The following is a 19,079-nucleotide window of genomic DNA, read 5'->3' on the forward strand; positions in this document are numbered from 1 at the left end:
ACAACAACAACAACAACAACAACAACAACAACAACAACAACAACAACAACAACAACAACAACAACAACAACAACAACAACCACAACAACAACAACAACAACCACAACAACAACAACAACAACATCTTCATCATCAACAACAACAACCACAACAACAACAACAACATGAATTAAAAAATCTGATAAATGAAGATGTAATACAAGAAATGCAAGAAGACAATAAACAAGAACTTGCTTTAATCAAATATATTACCCCATCTAATGAAGAAGAAGACATGGAAAACTCATTCATANGCAACAACATCATCATCATCAGCAACAGCATTATTATGATATATTAACAGGAGAATCAATAATTCTCGACTGGGGTGATGTTTTGGACGAACAGGAAGATGAAAGTCAAGATCAACAACAACAACAACAACAACACCAATTGCATTATCATTCATTATCAGGTTCAGTAATTATTGATTTNACATCCTCAACAACAACAACAACAACATCCTCAACAACAACAACAACATCATCATCAGCAACAGCATTATTATGATATATTAACAGGAGAATCAATAATTCTCGACTGGGGTGATGTTTTGGACGAACAGGAAGATGAAAGTCAAGATCAACAACAACAACAACAACAACACCAATTGCATTATCATTCATTATCAGGTTCAGTAATTATTGATTTGGATAATGTATTGGACGAAGAGGATGATTATGTAATGAACACAGCACCTTCAGTTGTCATGGAAGAAGAGGAAAGGAAAAGTTACATTAGTTTTAGAAAATTAATGAAAATTGGTCCAAATATCAAAAAGAAAATAGTAGCAGTTAAGGACTACTATAAAAAAAAATATAAAGTTTTAAAATATACTATCAACTTTATTCAAAGACAAAATTATTAAAATTTGATTTAAATGCTGTTGTTGGTTAATCTTTTTTTACAAAATCAAGATCATTTTTAATTTACATTAACATCTTCAGAATTAAAATATATCAACTAATAATATATTATCATATAAATCATCATAACAACAGTTTTTGCAATATAGTTTTATGTTTCATAATTAATAAATCAAATTTCATCCTCATCATCAAGATCACAAACAACCAATTAAATCATTCATTCACACTATTCAGTTGATTTTACAAAACAACAAAAATATTAAAAAATCAACTTCTAATTTCAACAATTTTTCTCTTTTCAATATCAGCTAGTACTTTTTATGGGAGTAAATCATTTTTTTGCATTAGTTAATAAATTAAAAAACAATATAAAAATAATATATCAATTAAAAATCAAATATCATTCAAAATTAATTTTTATCAAATTTATAATGACATATACACATGGATTTAATACGGAATTGGCCAGCCTTATTGGATTATAATTTTATGCATTTTAGAAAAAAAAAATCAAATATTCACAATCACCAAAAAAAATTATTTTGTTTTAATGATTTTCAAATTATTAATTTTTGCAGCTTTTTTACAACACCATTAGTTTTATTTTTTAAAAGTTTTTGAATTTGCTAATTATGTTTTTTATATTTTGTTTTTGTATAATGTTTCAAAAAAATTCTCAATGTTTTTTATTTTATCTTTGTAGTAATTATCTCTATCTCTATCTTTAATAATGAACTAGATAGAGTTCAAAAAGTTTAAGTAATAATTAATTAGTCTTAAGAGAAATCAATTTTATAGTTTGTGAATTTAATTGAAAATATACCAGATATTTTTATTAAAAATTTGTAAGATATAAATATTCTATATAGCTATAAACTATTCTTGTCTATTAAATTCTTTTTTAAATTATTCTAATTTATTAGATCTTGTCTTTTCAGCATAATTTAATAATTTATCATAAACTTCATCAACCATTGCATTGGGTTGACTGTTTTCAGACTCAATCGATCCTGTTTCACTTATTAATTCATCATTTGTAGGTGATTTGTAATTGGTTGCTGGAGATGTTGAAATTTTAGGTGGTGATTCTTGTGGAGGTGGTGGTTGATTCTTATGATTGATTTTATCTATTAGGTCATTTACATTTTCTATTCCCTTTGCTGCTATTATTGCATCTCTTAATTCTGAACCTGATGGTAATGTATTTAACAATGGGAAATCTTTTTTATTCAATTCTTCATCATTTCTCAGTTGCATAAAAAATCCAAATTTATGAAATTCACCTTCTTCTATTTCTTGTTCTTTTGCATGTAAACTAGATTGAGATTTAGATTTCATTAATACTGGTCTACCAGTTAATTTATCAATTATAATATCACGACCTTCGGAATTGGCTTCAACTACAACTTGGTGTGGTTGTAATAAATTATTGGTGTCATTACCTTGTGGGAAATATGAAGTTAATGGTTGATATATGGATGATGATCTTGGTGATAAGATTGGACCTGCTGTGATTAATTCATTGGAGCTTTGATGTAATGTATCATCGTGATGGTGTACGTTTCGGCTGTGGTTGTTAACATTTTCTTCTTCTTGTGGTGGTTGTTGATGATTTTCGATTGATTCTAACATTTGAACTAATTTTTCCAAAGTTGAATCTAATAAACAAAATCTAACAAGATTCTCTTTACCTTCAAATGATAATTGACCATTTGATCGTTTAGCAAATAATCCATCAATGGTAGTATGAATTTCCTTTCTTATGCTCTTCGTCTTTTCCAACATTGCATTAGATATAATTTTATGTATTTTCAAATCAATGAGTTTATCATTTTGATCAACTTCACTCAACAATTTCTCAGCTGACTCCATCAACAAAGAACCATCAAACATTAAATCTTCTTCTTTTGCATTATCATTAAATTCAGATGGATATTGAGAATTTAAAGATTGATCCATATTTCTCATCAAATAGAAAGCAATACGTTGAGAAATTTCATCACCAATTAAATCATAATCTAAATCTAATGCAAATAATGTTGTTGATTGTTTGACTGCTGAATATAATGTTGCAGCTACTGAATGGGTCAAGTTTTTGTTACCTAATAATGATAAGTGAACCAAATGAGGAACTTTTGATAAAAACAGTGCAATTGAACCTATCCCCTTTGCTGTTAATTCATTGAGATCTAAATGTAATCTCCTTAAATTATTATATTGTGGTAAATATTCATCTAATGAAGATATAATTTCTGGAAAAATTTTGGGAATTGAACTTAAATCTAAAAATCTTAAAGTTTTAACACTAATTAAACTCCTTAAAAATTCAGAAGCTTCTTCAACATCACATAAATTTGTTGAATTAACAGATAAAAACATTAATTTTGCTTCACCATGATTGAAAGCTTGTATAAATGGTCTTAATTGTCCATGACTTAAATCATTAAATGCAATATCTATCCCAACACAATTTGATTCAGGATCAATTACATAATCAGCAACAATTTGAGCTTTTGTCATATTCATTTCTATATTAGCAACTCCTAATCTTCTTGTTCCAAATTTAACAGCTTTTGCTATAAGTCTATTAAATACATCATCAGTTAATTTACAACCATTTATAACTAATTCTTCAATTCCACCTCTATAACTTAATGATTCTATTATTAAATCCCAATTTAAATTTCCACGAATACAAGTTGGACTAGTTTCTGATTTTATACGTTGTTGTGATATATCTAATTTTTTAACCGTTTTATTGACTGCTAAAAATGTACATAATAATTTCCAGCCTTGATGATCAATTGCAACATTTCTTAATGATAATTTTTCCAACGTATTACTTTTAATTAATGATCCTAAAATAATTTTCAACATTTCTGTAGTCATTGTTACATTATCAAATATAACTGTATTGATTGGAGTTATTGCAATAAAATCTGAGAATGATAAAATATCAATTAATGTAGGTTTTGGATTCAACATTTTTAAGACTTCTAATGGTGCTGTTTTATTTTTTAATTGCTTTAAAGTAGCTGGGATAGGTAATATTTCTCTTAAATGACAACATCTAGTATATATAGTTTCTAATGATGGATATCCCTTATCTGAAAAATTTTCTTCATCTTCAAAATGTTGTTCATGTACATGTAATGGTTGATCAATAGTTGCATCATTTATAAATTTCTTAGAAACTTTTGAATCAATATCAGCTTCTTCTTCTTGTTGTTCAACAACTTCATTTTCTTTTGTAGTTTGTTTATTTTTTAAAGCTTTAAAATTTGCAACTTCAGAAGCAATTCTTTTAGCTTGTAAATGAGCTTCATATTGATGTTTTTCAGTTTCTACTAAAGCTCTTTTTTGTGCTTCATAAGCTAATGATATTTCTTTTTCACTATATTGTGATGAATTGATAGATTTTTCATTTCCATCTTTATCTGAACTTACTGCTATACCTAAACATACTCTTGGTGGTGGAGCATTTAAATCTTGTGGTATTAAGACATTTCCCTTTTTAGGTCTTCTTGATGGAATTTGTTGTTGTGGATCATATTCTAATTTATCTATTGCAAAAGTAACTCTTTGAATTTTAACATCTTTTAGATCTCGTAACGGCAATTTTATTCTATCCTTGTTCTTATTTAGTATCACTCTAGGTGTCGAAGTCATTGCAAAATTATTGAGTTTTGTAGTTGATGATTTTCTTCTAAAGAAATTTAAACTATCATTTGGTGACACACTTATTGGATTTTCATCTTGATATGATTCTTTGAATATACCACCACTTGTACCTTTTTGAGAACTTGAAGTTCTTCGACGTATTGGGATCCCAGCTGGTGGTTTATCAATTTGTGAGAAATCCTCATCTCTATTTGGGTTTGATGCTGAACCAATTAAGTTTGGGTTTAATTTTGGTGATGCCGGTACTTGTTGTTGTTGATGTTGTTGCTGCTGCTGCTGAGGTTGTGAAGGTTGTTGTGGTGATTTGAATTTTGAAGTTAATGAACTAAATAATCCTTTTTTACTATTTGATCTAGATATATTTGGTGATGATGCTGAAGAAGTATTTGGAGTTGTTGCATTTGATTTTTGTGATAAAAGAACTTCATCATGATCATTATATACTAAATCACTTGTTAGTGAAGGTGCAATAAAATTAAAACTACTAGTACGTCTCTTTGCTGATTGTTGTTGTTGTTGTGGTGATGGGTGTTGTTGCAGTTGCTGAGGTATAACTTTTGAAGCTGATGAAGATCTTGAGCGACCAATTAATCTATCCAATTTTGATGACTTTTCTGGTTGCTTGGGTGAGGCATCCTGAATATCGGTTGTGGGTCGCAGTTGTTGCAATTGTTCTTGGGTTTGATTTTGTACTTGTGGAGGTAATTGTTGAGTTTGTGATTGAGATTTGGGTATATTATGTGATTTTCCGTTGATATCTTGATTTTTAATTGTTTCATTTGAATTCCCATTAGATAGTTCATTACTACTTCCATTACTTTTTGAATTATTTAATGCATTATTTGATTGATTATTATTCCCATTTAACCCTATATTATTATTAGTTGTAGGATTACATGTTTGCTTTTTTGCTAATTTTTTAGATTTTCCTCTAAATAACCAATCAACATCACCATTTGATACACCTGTTTCTATATTAGATTGAGGGTTCGAATTTATATTTGCATTTTGTTGTTGTTGTTGTTGTTGTAAAGAAGTTTGATTATGATTAATTTCCATACTATGATATACAAACCTTTATTCTTGAATGAATAAAAGGTAGTAGAATCTTGATTAATTTAATTAGTGAAATATTGATAAACCGATGATCGCTATCTTTTAAGTTGATATTATTATTTTTGAATTGACCCGACTTTTTTAACTAAATAAATGAATGAATTATAATTTTAAGACTAATGAATAAATGATACTTGACTACTAATAATCAGCAGTTAATGATAAAAATTGAAAAAGAATGAACTATAAATATGTTGATTGTAAAAATTTGGTTGTAAAAAATTTTATATAAATTTATTATAATTGATAAAATATAGATTTGATAATAATTATTATTAATATATAATAATTTATAATAAAAAGGGTTGTAAATTATTATTCCTTATAAATTATATATTATATTACACAAATTAATATTGAGTTATATGATTAGACCAAAAAAAAAAAAATTGCCTCGATTTATCTTTTAATTTAATTTGATTATATAAATTTCTAATATATGATGATTATGATACTAATATGTAAATAGATAAGAGAATTAAGATAAATCAAGTTATTTCAATAATTGAATTATATAATTCATTAGATCTATTATAAACTTATATATTTATTTATACAACATCAAATAATTATATATTATAAAAATTTTAATATAAAAGAGATATAAATAAATAATCATAAAATAAAAATTTCTATTTATTTAATTTAATTTTACCCCAGATATATGTAATAGATTTTATATTTGAAATAGTAGAAATATTATTATTACAACAAACTTAATAATCTCTTAAAATTAATATAATCTTATAACAAATCGTATATTTAATTCATTAGGAATTATTAAGATTAAGATTAAATTCAAAAAATTCATTCAAAAATGATAAAGAAATTTAGTAAACTGAAATAAAAACTCCGAATTTCCTTAGTATCTCTATTTTGTTTTTGTTTTATTGATGATGATTATTGTTATTGTTTTATTGTTTATTAAAAAGTAAAACAATACGAGAGAGAGGAGATTTTTTATCTTATAGAAATTAACGTTCTGATTAAAATTCTTAAAACAAAATCTATACATTCCTTTTTCATCCTTTTTGTTGTAACAACTTATCAACAACCTAAAGTATTAATTGATTTAAATAACTGTAAATTCTTTTCTTATACACAAAAAAATTGTTAATCCTTGCACGTGTTCCCTTTGAGGTTAATCCTTATTTAAACCTTATTATGTAATTAAATAGATAAGGTACTTGGAACATTGCTTGATATAAACATCTTATAATAAACCTAAAAATATTATTATTTATACATATTACAAGAAAAGATAAATTATGTATGTGATGTTTTATAGTTAAAATGATTATCAAATCAAAATTTTGCCTTAAACTTTTTAAAGTATGTAATAATATCGACATAAAACTTAGAAGAAACTTTTAGACTAACTCGACTTAAATTAAAAATCTCGGTCGAGATAGGAGCTTAAAAGATTATATAAGTTTTGCCCATAAATTCCACCAATACTAATATAATAATAATAATATTAAATATCTCATTTGAGTTAATTTTCCATTCCTCGGCACCGTTAAATTATTAATTTATATTAACTGGTAGCTCAGATATAGTTAACAAAATTATTATTAGAATAGATTAAATTGATAAGGGTAAAAAACAAAAAGAGAGTAGTGTAACTTGTAACAAATAAATGACATCAATTATAATAATAAAGAATAATAATTAAAAAAAAAAAATTAAATTTTAGTATATAAATTAATAAGAGGAGAAATTTCATTAAGGAATATTTTCTTTTTTACACCCTTCTTTTCTTATATAAATTTGCATTTCAATTTTTACTTAATTAATAATTGTTCCTTATTTATATATCATTAATACAGTTTTAATCAATCAATTAAATCAAATCAATTATTAATTATTATTTAAGAATATCAAATTTTATTAGTATAATTATTCATTAATCAAATATATTATATATATATATACATAAATACACTACTATACAACAAGATGTTATCAAGATCAATAATTAGAAATTCAAGACAAATTATAAAATCACAATCAAATAATTTACTTAAATCATCATCAATTATACTTCCACAAATATCTTCTTCACAACAACAACAATTCCAACAACAACAACAAATAATACCCACCACAATAATTTCAAAAAGATTATATCATGAAAAAGTAATAGATCATTATGAAAATCCAAGAAATGTAGGAACATTAAATAAAAATGATGAAGATGTAGGTACTGGATTAGTAGGAGCACCAGCTTGTGGTGATGTAATGAGATTACAAATTAAAGTTGATGAAAAAACTGGTTTAATTGAAGATGTTAAATTTAAAACTTTTGGTTGTGGTTCTGCAATAGCAAGTTCTTCTTATGCTACTGAATTAGTTAAAGGAAAAACTTTAGATGAAGCATTAGCTATAAAGAATACTTTTATTGCTCAAGAATTAAGTTTACCACCTGTTAAATTACATTGTTCAATGTTGGCTGAAGATGCTATAAAATCTGCTGTTAAAGATTATAGATCTAAAAGATTAAATAAATCACCAACTTTAGGTCCTGATGCTGTTACTGCTAATACTAATGAAAGTTCTAATGCTACTGCTACTGCTACTGCTACTACTGCTTAAAATCTTTTTGGTGGTTGTTATTTGGTGAACATTTTTTTAATTTTTTTTCGGCTTTGTAGAGATTGAATTTTAGTACATATATAGCGAATGAAATTTTATACATGTTACCCTTTTTAGATTTTTGGATTTTATCTAATTTTGTAGTCAATTTTATAAACTCTAACGTTGAAACTCCATTAGAGTTGAAATTTTCAATGGTCTATATCAAAATTTTTGTGTTACTTTTGAATTTATATACATTACAATTAAAATAATATACATCAAAAACTCAATCTATAAACTTTCCCTAACTTCTTTAGCTTATTCATCATCATTAACAAATCCACCTTCTTTACATAATGCATAAAATAATGATTTTTTATTCTTTAATAAATTAGAAGGAGTATCAAATTCAGCAACTTCTCCCTTTTCTAACACCAAGATTTTATCAGAATCTAATATTGTATTTAATCTATGAGCTATAGTTATAATAGTTTTATTTTTAAATTCTGTTCTAATAGTTTCTTGAATATATGAATCTGTTGAAGTATCTATAGAACTTGTTGCTTCATCTAATACTAAAATATTTGAATAATTTAATTTTAATAATACTCTACCAAGACACATTAATTGTCTTTGTCCAACTGATAAATTAGATCCACCTTCTGTAATTTTAACATCTAATGGTGTATTTATATCTTCTTCTTTTTCACCTAAAACATCAGAAGGTTCATTGGTGTCATTAATTTCTCTTTCTTTAAACATTTTTTCAACATGATCTTTTAAATGTGATAATTCTAAAGCTTTATAAATTTGATCATCTGAATATTCATTAGTTGGATCAAGATTTGATCTTACTGTTCCTTCAAATACTTGAGAATCTTGTGGTATTATTGATAATTTATGTCTTAAATCAAATAATCCAATAGTATTTGTTTGTATACCATCAATATTTATATCTCCTTTAAAAGCTTCTATAATTCTAAATATAGCTAAAGTTATTGAAGATTTACCAGCTCCTGTTCTACCAACAATTCCAATTTTTTCTTTTGGTTTAATTTCTAAATTAATATTTTTTAAAACTAAATCTAATTCAGGTCTATATTTTGTTGAATAATTTTGAAATTTAATTTCTCCTTGTTGTGGCCAATTTGTTGGTGGTCTATGATTTGGAATAATTTCTGGAGCTTCACTTTTTAAGGTTGAATATTCAAGACATCTTTCAACTGCAACTATATTTGTTTCAACTTCAACTGTCATTCTAACTATCCAATTTAATGATTGAGTAATTTGTAATGCATAAGATACTGATAAGCCAACTAATCCAGCAGTTAAATGTCCTGAAGATAATGTTAAAATAGATAATCCAGCAGCTCCTAAAATAATTATTGATCCTAAAAATTCTAATCTTACAGCTAACCATCTATTTGCATTTATAGCAGGATGATAAGCTTTCATATTTTCATCAACTCTTGATTGATTCAAAAATTTAAAACGATCTTCTTTACCATAAGCTCTTATTGTTGAAATACCAACTAATGATTCTTGAAAATTTGCATATATTGGTGATCTTGAAACTGAATCTAATCTTCTTAATTCTCTTGAAGTTCTTAAATAATATTGTTGATAATATATATATAATACTCCTAAAGGAATAATTAAAAATATAAATTGCCAAGTTGAAAAACAAATAACTATAATTGTTAAAGTTACTTTTATCAAATTACTGAAAAACATATTAAATACTCTACCAATAACTTCATCAATCTTGTAAATATCATTTGAAAATCTATTCAAAATTCTACCAATAGGAGTAGTTTCAAAAAAAGTCATTGGTGCTCTAATAACTGATATTGCCATTGAATTATGTAACTTTTTAGAACCTTGAATAGTACATAATATCCATAATGTAATATTTTGAATTAATGAACTAAATGAATAACCAATACCTAACAAAAAATATATTCCTAAATAAAATCCAACATTTGGATTATATCCATATTTTGTATTAATTTCAGACCAATGTTCTAACCAAAAAGTAGATCCAACATTAACTAAATAAGATAATACTGCACAACCCAAAAATATCAATACGTGGAAAGGACCACATGCTTTAGCATATTCTTGATAAACTGTCCATTTAACTTTCCCTTGTTCAATATGTTCTTTTCTTGCAATTTTATCTTCACTTTCAACTTCTCCTTCTTCCAATTCAGTTTCTTCTTCAAGATACAATTGAGTATCTCTTTCATCATCTGGTACTAAAGAAACTTCAGAAGCTCTTCTTAAACTTGTAATTTCTAAATCACAATCTGAATCAAGGTCTTGTAAGTTGACATCATCTTTAGTTTCATAAACATCTTTCTTATTTTCTTCTATAGTAGTTTCTCCATTAGTGGTAGGTTTAGGAGATTCTTCTCTTTTTGTACCAAATTCTTCAATTATTAATTTTAATTTTGAATTTTCTTGTTTCATTATATCATCATATGTTCCTTGCTCAATTAATCTTCCATCACTTACCATATTTAAATTATTTGCAATACTTAAAACTTTAATGTTATTAGTAGCTAATATCTTACATTTGGTTTTTAATAATCCATTAGGTCCTAATACATGATCAACTAAATGTTTACCAACATGTTCATCAACTGCACTTAATGGATCATCCAACAAGTAAACATCAGCTCTAGCATAAACAGCTCTAGCTAATGATAATCTTGCTTTTTGACCACCACTTAATGATATTCCTTTTTCACCAACTTCAGTTTGATCTCCCTTTGTTAATATAGCTAAATCAACAGTTAATGCACAAGCTTTTAATACATGATTATAAAATTCTGGATCATATTTATGACCAAATAAAATATTTTCTCTAACTGATCCATTCATTATCCATGGAACTTGAGCAACATAAGCTACTTTACCATGTAAAATAACTTCACCATCTAATTTATATAAATCACCTAATATAGCTTGAATTATGGATGATTTTCCAGATCCAACTTTACCAACAATACAATCTAATTCACCCTTTTTAGCATCTAAATTAATATTAGATAATGCAACTTTATAATTTTGTTCATTTTTAGATTTTGACCATAAAAAAGTACCATTTTTAATAGAAACTGCAACATCACCAATTTTATCAGCTGGTGCTTGTTTTGAAACAGCATTACCTTGTAGCTCAGAACTTGTTAAATATTTAGTTAATCTACCAATAGCAACTTGAGCTTCAACTATATTTGTAATAACCATTGGAACAACAGCTAAGGGAAAACTTAATAAATTAAATAATGATAATGCAGGAAATACCAAATCAGTAGATAAACTTTTCTTTTGAGTTAATACAAATACTGCAAATGTTGAACAACTAACTAAAAATGGAGCTAAATTCCAAGTAAAATTTGAAACTGCCATAAAAACACCCATTTTTTTTAAATTATCTAATTCTAAATCATTACGAACATAATTTAATCTTTGTAAATAAGGTTGTTCCCATCCATAAAGTTTTAATGATTTAATATTATTTAAAATTTCATTAATTAATCTTGATCTTTTATCTTTATATTTCATTTGTGTCTTTTGTAATTTTTTTTGAGTTTTGGCAATTACAGCATTTAATGGAATCATAATAATCATTATTGCAACACCTGCCCACATTGAATTTCCAATTAAATTATTTAATGAATAAAGACAAATAATGATTTGAAATGGTCCTGACCATACAATTTGTAAATTTTGAACTAAATCTTGTAATCTTTGTACATCAACAGACATTAAATTAACAATATCACCAGTTGAACTTTCTTGTTTGGATTCACTTGATAATACAAGAGATTTATCATAAACAGTTGAAGTTAATGCACTTTTAATTTTCATACCTAAATCAAAAGCTCTTTGGAAATATTGATGTAAACAAGCTGTTTGTATGATGGAAACTAAGAACATAGATACAGCAATCATTAAACCTCTAGTTAAAGGTAATGGTTCCCCCTTTTTAACTGATTGTGAATAATCATTAACAAATTTAATTAATAAACGTAATAATTGTGGTTGAATAAAAGCTAAAGAATCTTGAGCAGCTTTAAAAACACCTCCTAATAAAAATTCAGATCCAAAAGCGTTAGATATAGCCCAAAATAAAGATTTTTTAGTTGATGGTTGTCTATTCCAATAATGATTAAAATCTTTATTAGTATTTTTAGCTTTTAAATCTTTTGGTAATGGAGGTAAATCCTTTTGAGTTAAATAATTGTTATAACCTTGTTTCATTAATCCACCAATCCAATCAAATGTAATACGTGAAAAAACGTTAGCTCTATCATAAGGACTTACAGTTTTCAATCTTTGATAATAATTTAATGGTTTCATAGGTAATAAAGTTTCAATTAATAAAATTAATAATGAATTAGTAGTTATTAAAATCACTAAATTACCATAATTTGATCCTAATTTGTTACGTAATTGTAAATTTAGTATTCTTGCTAAATTTAAAATGATTTGAAATAACCAATAAAATAATAATACACCATTTGGTATAGCAGATTTAAATTGTTCTAAATAATGAATTCCTAATGCAATTAAAGTTGATCCAATATTTAAATAATTTGAAGTTTGTATAATTCCACCGGATCCAAATGGGAATGTGAAAACCACCAAAATTTGAAAAATTAACTGTAATACTACTAATAATAATTTAGTATAAAAAGTCCAATTAATTCTATTTGCAACTGTGATTTTTTTTTGTCTTAAATAATGGATCTGATAAGACCCTATGAAAATCATTAATAATGAAGATATTCCAAATAAGACACCCAAAAAACATGGAGTAAAATCATTATATTTGGCAGATAATGGACCCCAAGATTCTTTAGTATTACAACTGAACCAACTGGTATTAGATAGAAATCTTTCCTTCTTTGTTAAGTTATGATATGCGCTACTTCCATTTTTAGCTGTGAAGAAATTCAATTGACTGACCAAGTTAAGTCCATTTATTATAAATGGATTATTACCATTTGAAGAATAATCAATTTGATGTTCCATTTATATACAAAAAATAATAAAAAACCAGAGCAAGAACTTAAATGATTAATAATAATTGAATTGGAATTAATGAGTAATGTAATGATAACGGTTTAATAATGTTAATTGTATAGATTCAAGTAAAAAATTAATCTTCTTTAATACTTCTCTAAATAAAATGGCAACTTAAAACAATGTAGCACTAAATAATTTGAAAAATGCAAGTTGTAAAAAATTATATGTAGTTCGGTTAGGTTAAGAGCTACCAAATACGGATTTAATTATTACCGCCATTTGGAATATTTTTCCAGTACTAACAAATTTTATCAGACTAGCATTAAAATAGATATGGAAATGTAGCAATATCAGTATGAGAAAATCAGAGTATACAAACACAAAATATTCAATAATACAAACAATGCATTTGTATACTATCAACATTGACAATTACAAATTCTATTTAACTATTTATTTAAAAAATTTCTTTAATTTTGATCTTTTACTAGTACTTGAATTTTTTGAATTTGTTGAACCACTCAATACAGAATCATTATCTAAAAATTGTTGTTGATTAGCAGGTGAATTTTTCGTAGAAGATCCTCTTTTTTGATAATGAGATTGTGAAGTAGGTTGATTATGACCATTTTCTGAGTTTATTCCATGAGCTTTGGCGTACATTTGTTGTTGTTGTTGAACCTGTTGTTGGAATGATGATGATTGTCCAAATTGGGGTTGGTTCAATTGTTGTGGTGGTTGTGATTGGGGTGGTTGATGTTGTTGTTGTTGTCGTACTATAGGTTTGGGAATACCTGAACCATCATTATATAAGAATGTTGGAATATCATTTGATTTTTGAGATTCTTTATAAATATTTAAATCTAATGTTTGTAAATCTTTATTGTTACCTAAATTTTGTAATCCAATTAAAAAATCTCTTGGTTTTAATATTGATTCAGAACCAATATAAAATTCTTTATTTAATGAATTAGTTAATTCATATATTGATCTTATTTCATTATATGTAATACCACCAGCTACAAAACAAAAAATTCTTTGTTTTTGTTTTGTATTTGATGATGTACCATTATAACTTGATGGTGTATTTGTAGTTGATGCCCAACTTGCTTTGATTCTTGGGTTCCTTAATGATCCACTTGTTGATAGTGGTTGTTGATCTTTCTTTTTAATTGGACCATTCAAAAAATCTTGAGTTTGTACTTCATCATCTAATGGCATATCTCTAAAATAAGGAAACCATTCTCTATCTAATGAATATTTTGCAACATTTTGCATTATGGTTTTTATACCTGGAGTAAATCTACTTGTATTATATGTACCTTCATTATTGATTGTATGAAATTGTTGTTTGACAAATGGTTTATCTTTAACATCATTTTTAAAAATTAAAAATCCCAATTTATCAACATTATTGAAACATTTATCCATTAATCCTGAAATATGTCTTGGATCATTAACACCACTGAAAGTGACTAATTTTTCAAAATCTGATCTAATTAATCCACCTCTATAAAAAGCATAAATTAATACTAATCTAATTTTATCATTTATATGTAAATCATTTCTTGCTAATAATATTATTAAATCATCATGTAAATGTTTATTTCTTTCACCTTCAAAACTTACACCTTCAGCACAACATGTTTGTTCAAAATCTGCTGCAAACTCTGCTAATTTTCTAGTAGCATTTATATCAAGACAATTATCTATAAGTGTTTTGTGTAATGTTAATTGTTTCCTTTCTTCATCAAATCCCTTTAAATGAGCTACTATATACATTAAATCTGATGATGTATTAGCTTTTGATCTATCAATTAACAAAGGATTGTTTTTTATTAAATCTGTGATTTTGTTAACTATTAATTCTGAACTTTCAATAATATGTAAATGTCTTAAATTAATCCAATCTTCATCATTCTCATTTTCTAATTGAACTTCAACGTCAGAAATCTCACCTTTTTCATTTTCACTTTGATATTTAAATTTCCCTTCTTTTTCTAATGATTCAACTATATCCATTGCCATAGCTTGATAAGTAAATTCATGTAATAAAGGAGCATATAAATCAACTGTTCTATCAGTTATCAACAACACTGATCTAACTTTTGCAGAAACTTCAGGTGATGGATAATTTTGATTTTTTCTACAATATTCATCCATTTGTTTTTGAAACAGATCAGCAATTAATTCAGGTAATCTTTGAGCTTGATGTATTCCATCTTTTGGTTGATAAAATCGAATGAAAGGATATTCTTCCATTGATATCATTAAATTTAATAATGATTTTGCAACTAAATGAATTTGAGGCATTATTAAATCAACAGCATTTGAATTATAATAAATAGGCATTGAATTTGGAGTTTTATCATCTGTTAAAAACACTCTTGTTTCAATGGGGTTATATTGAAAATTTAAAAATTTTATATTAGAGAAAAATGAATCAACTTGTGGATTATTCAGAAATTTATCATGAAAATAATTTGTAATTCTAGGTGATATATCATCATCTAAATATGAAAATAATGCTATCCCATTTTTGTATCTTTTCGTTTGTATATCTGCTAGAATACATTTGAGATTGTAAATATTTATTTCTACGAGATATATTCCTGTCATATATGTATTCTTCCTTCTTTCTGAATCAATAACCTCTACTGATGCAACAATTCGTAGTAATTGTTCTTTTGTAAAAATCTTATATATCAATGATTCAATATTTTTGTCAATAATTAAATTATAAATTTCTTTTGGTTGTTGAACTTCTTTTATTTTTCTATATAGATAATCATGTTGAATATTAAATAATGAATTTGGATCTTTGTTCTTGATCATCTTTGTGAGTGATTTAAGTAAATAATGAGGCAGGAGTCACAAATGAAGTATAGTGGTTGATTTATTGATGGATAAATGAAAGCAAATAATAACCGATCTTGTTGAAAAAAAATATGAAATTAATAAATGATCTATGATTCTATATTATGTTGAATAATTTTAATTAATTAATAATTTGAATTTACTCTTGATCCATTTATAATTTCAATAACATCAAATATATATATATGTAAATAAATGTAATTTAAAATTACTTTATTGCTTTTTGATCGTTTGTTTGTAGAATATTATTAATATTTATTATTATTATTCTTTGACATATAAATCTGAAATTATTATTCTTACATAAAAAAATAATTTTTTACTTATTTCCTAATTAAGTTTAGTAAGTTTGTGTTAATAGATTTATGTGTATTAGTACTATACTTCAATTAAATTATTGTATTATAATGGTTTTTTGACAATGTAGACTATTCAAATAAAGATGAAGTAATATAACGTAAGTAAAGTGGGTCAAATAGAACTCAAATTGAAGTATTACGTTGAATCTTGCAAGATTACATTTAATTCTTTTTGAGATAAAATTTTAAGTTTGTCGAAATAGGTTTTAGCTAAAAATTTTTGTATCAAATTGAAACCAAATACATGAGTTTTTCATATTGCTCAGTACTACTAGAGAAAAGTTAATCTAGGGCCTGGTACGGATCCTTTTTATTGTTACAATATTCTTTTTAACAACTAAGATTATTTTTTGTGAGAAAAATAGTCTTTGAATGCATAAACTAGTTTTTGCTCGATTTTAAAGTTCATCAACAATATATTATATTATAGCCTTTGAACCAGGTGGTGAAGATTCAAAAATCAATCGAGCCATTATAGGCTATATTAAACTTCAATATCACATGAGTGCTCGTTTTTTTGTGAAAGATACGTCTTAATATACTACAAATTGTTATCGATAATCAAATCTGAAACAAATGTGCGAAAAATAATAATAACCTTAATTAATTTACTTAAAATATTTAACTATAAATTAGAATATCACCGACGCCATTTTCAAAAAATTTTATACTTTCTTTTATCTTTTTTTATCAATCTAATTCAATTTATTTTAATATATACTCCAAGTTATGACTACAACTAAGCAACCTAAATCTGGTGAATTAAAAACTTATGATTTAAAAATTGATGATGATACATCAGATTATCAAGATGAAAATTTAACACCAAATCAATTAAGAAACAGATACGTTAAAATCTTGTTAGAAGAAAGAGAAAGTAAAACAATTCAAGGTATAAATGGTCCAACTTCATTAGTTTCAACTACAAAATTAGAAATTCCAAAATTATTATCAATGTCAAAAATTTTAAGTGAATGGTGTAATAAAATGGAAAAGAAAAATTTTAAAAACTATGATTTGTATTATAATGGTTACAAAATCCAAGAAAATGATACTGCTAGAGCATTACAATTAAGAAAAGATGATATTATTTATGCTATTGCTGATAAATCACGTAAAAAGTGATTATTTTTATACAAAACTAATTAAATCTCAATATATAATATATTGTTGTTTCTAATTTGCATTTTAATCTTTTGGCTTTATGTTTGAAGTACGAGGCTTTGAAAATATATAAAGTATTTTAGATAGCATTGACCGTTCATTAAATGTAGCAGTTCATAGCGGAGAGTTTGCAACTTAAAAAATCAGCTTGTTTGGTAGCACATATTTTTTTTAATTATCAACTTCTCAAAAAGGATTTTCCAAGCTGAATTTTTTCAATTATTTACGCTACAAAATTTAATCAACAAGATAAAAATCAATTACCAACTAGAATTTTTTGATGGATAAAAATTGACCGAATTTCAATTTTCAGGTGTGACATAAGCTTATTTTGGCTGATAAAGCTTAATTTATTGAGCACTAATAATGCAACGCCAACGTTAATAATAGCAAAATTACTTTCAAAACCAAGCAGAATCAAACAGGTGTCGTGATTCTATAGGTTGATTATTACTTAAAGCATTAACCAGAAAGATAATGATATATATTAATGGGAAGATGATGGGTGGATAATGGGTAGAGAAGTCCACTAGAGTCTCTATGCAAACTATATAATTGAGGTAAAATAAGAAAGTATTTATATCAAGGTAAATGTGGTGATTGTGGCTAGGTAATTAAGCTTAAAATAGGTTATTAAGCATAGCATAGCTCATGACCATGACAACAAATGGATATTTATAAAGGATATAGTAAGATTGAACAAGACGATAATTTGATCTCAGTCTTTAGCTAATAAAATATCGTATTATATGACGGTTTATTAAATATCAATGTTAATGATCATGTAAACAAAGTTTGGTTGGACTTGCAAATTAAATTAGTTCCAAGATATTTTGCACGTTGCGATACAATGCTTCCAACAATGTAATCCACCTCTTTTGATACCTCTTTGTTTTTAGTTAATTTAATACCCTCAGAATGGTTTGTTTCTGACATCATCTTCAACTTGTTAGAGGTCGTTATATATGACATACTCGACCACTACGAAATTCTCAAAAGAGGTGAAAATATGAGAGACATATTTACAAGTGACGTGTCAACATGAATACACGATATACAATTAACATTTATTAAAAAAAAATCCATATGGATACGGTACTTAACCCTAAGAGTATCAATTTTTTTTTCTCAGAACTCCTCTGCAAGACAATCTTTTACAGACATTGATTTCAAAGGATCTCTCTAAAATCGCCCAATCTTGAAAATTTGAACGCTTCTTGAAGTAAACCACAATAATGTCCTAAAAAAATTTGTAAATAAAAAAGATGTGACTGAACTTCAATGATCTAATCTACTTTCTTGCTCGCGAGCTGATGTTTCTTGAAAAAGAACAAATTTGAATTGGCTATACTGTAGTAAT

At 25.9% G+C, this 19,079-nt stretch overlaps 6 protein-coding genes across 6 annotated transcripts; 3 read left to right on the forward strand and 3 right to left on the reverse strand. All coding sequences in view use genetic code 12, as the record gives it.

Moving 5' to 3' along the window:
* Positions 1-907, forward strand: KGF54_005506 (uncharacterized protein; the record flags this gene model as incomplete). Its single annotated transcript, XM_051766310.1, has 2 exons — positions 1-193; positions 539-907. Coding segments are annotated over 2 exons (562 nt in total), but the record flags the coding sequence as incomplete, so codon positions are not given.
* A 907-nt stretch (positions 908-1,814) lies between these two features.
* KGF54_005507 (uncharacterized protein) lies at positions 1,815-5,648 on the reverse strand (the record flags this gene model as incomplete). Its single annotated transcript, XM_051766311.1, has 1 exon — positions 1,815-5,648. One exon carries the CDS (start codon positions 5,646-5,648, stop codon positions 1,815-1,817), a length of 3,834 nt encoding a protein of 1,277 aa, XP_051617280.1.
* A 2,016-nt stretch (positions 5,649-7,664) lies between these two features.
* Positions 7,665-8,300, forward strand: ISU1 (iron-binding protein; the record flags this gene model as incomplete). Its single annotated transcript, XM_051766313.1, has 1 exon — positions 7,665-8,300. The coding sequence occupies one exon, from the start codon at positions 7,665-7,667 to the stop codon at positions 8,298-8,300; it is 636 nt and encodes a 211-aa protein (XP_051617281.1).
* A 300-nt stretch (positions 8,301-8,600) lies between these two features.
* On the reverse strand, positions 8,601-13,325 carry YCF1 (ATP-binding cassette glutathione S-conjugate transporter; the record flags this gene model as incomplete). Its single annotated transcript, XM_051766314.1, has 1 exon — positions 8,601-13,325. One exon carries the CDS (start codon positions 13,323-13,325, stop codon positions 8,601-8,603), a length of 4,725 nt encoding a protein of 1,574 aa, XP_051617282.1.
* Positions 13,326-13,772: 447 nt separating this feature from the next.
* Positions 13,773-16,154, reverse strand: SEC1 (Sec1p; the record flags this gene model as incomplete). Its single annotated transcript, XM_051766315.1, has 1 exon — positions 13,773-16,154. The coding sequence occupies one exon, from the start codon at positions 16,152-16,154 to the stop codon at positions 13,773-13,775; it is 2,382 nt and encodes a 793-aa protein (XP_051617283.1).
* Positions 16,155-17,284: 1,130 nt separating this feature from the next.
* KGF54_005511 (uncharacterized protein) lies at positions 17,285-17,680 on the forward strand (the record flags this gene model as incomplete). Its single annotated transcript, XM_051766316.1, has 1 exon — positions 17,285-17,680. The coding sequence occupies one exon, from the start codon at positions 17,285-17,287 to the stop codon at positions 17,678-17,680; it is 396 nt and encodes a 131-aa protein (XP_051617284.1).
* Positions 17,681-19,079: the final 1,399 nt, after the last annotated feature.

Source organism: Candida jiufengensis (genome assembly GCF_024610255.1).
Source record: "Candida jiufengensis strain CBS 10846 chromosome Unknown scaffold10, whole genome shotgun sequence".
Lineage (NCBI taxonomy): Eukaryota > Fungi > Ascomycota > Pichiomycetes > Serinales > Debaryomycetaceae > Lodderomyces > Lodderomyces jiufengensis.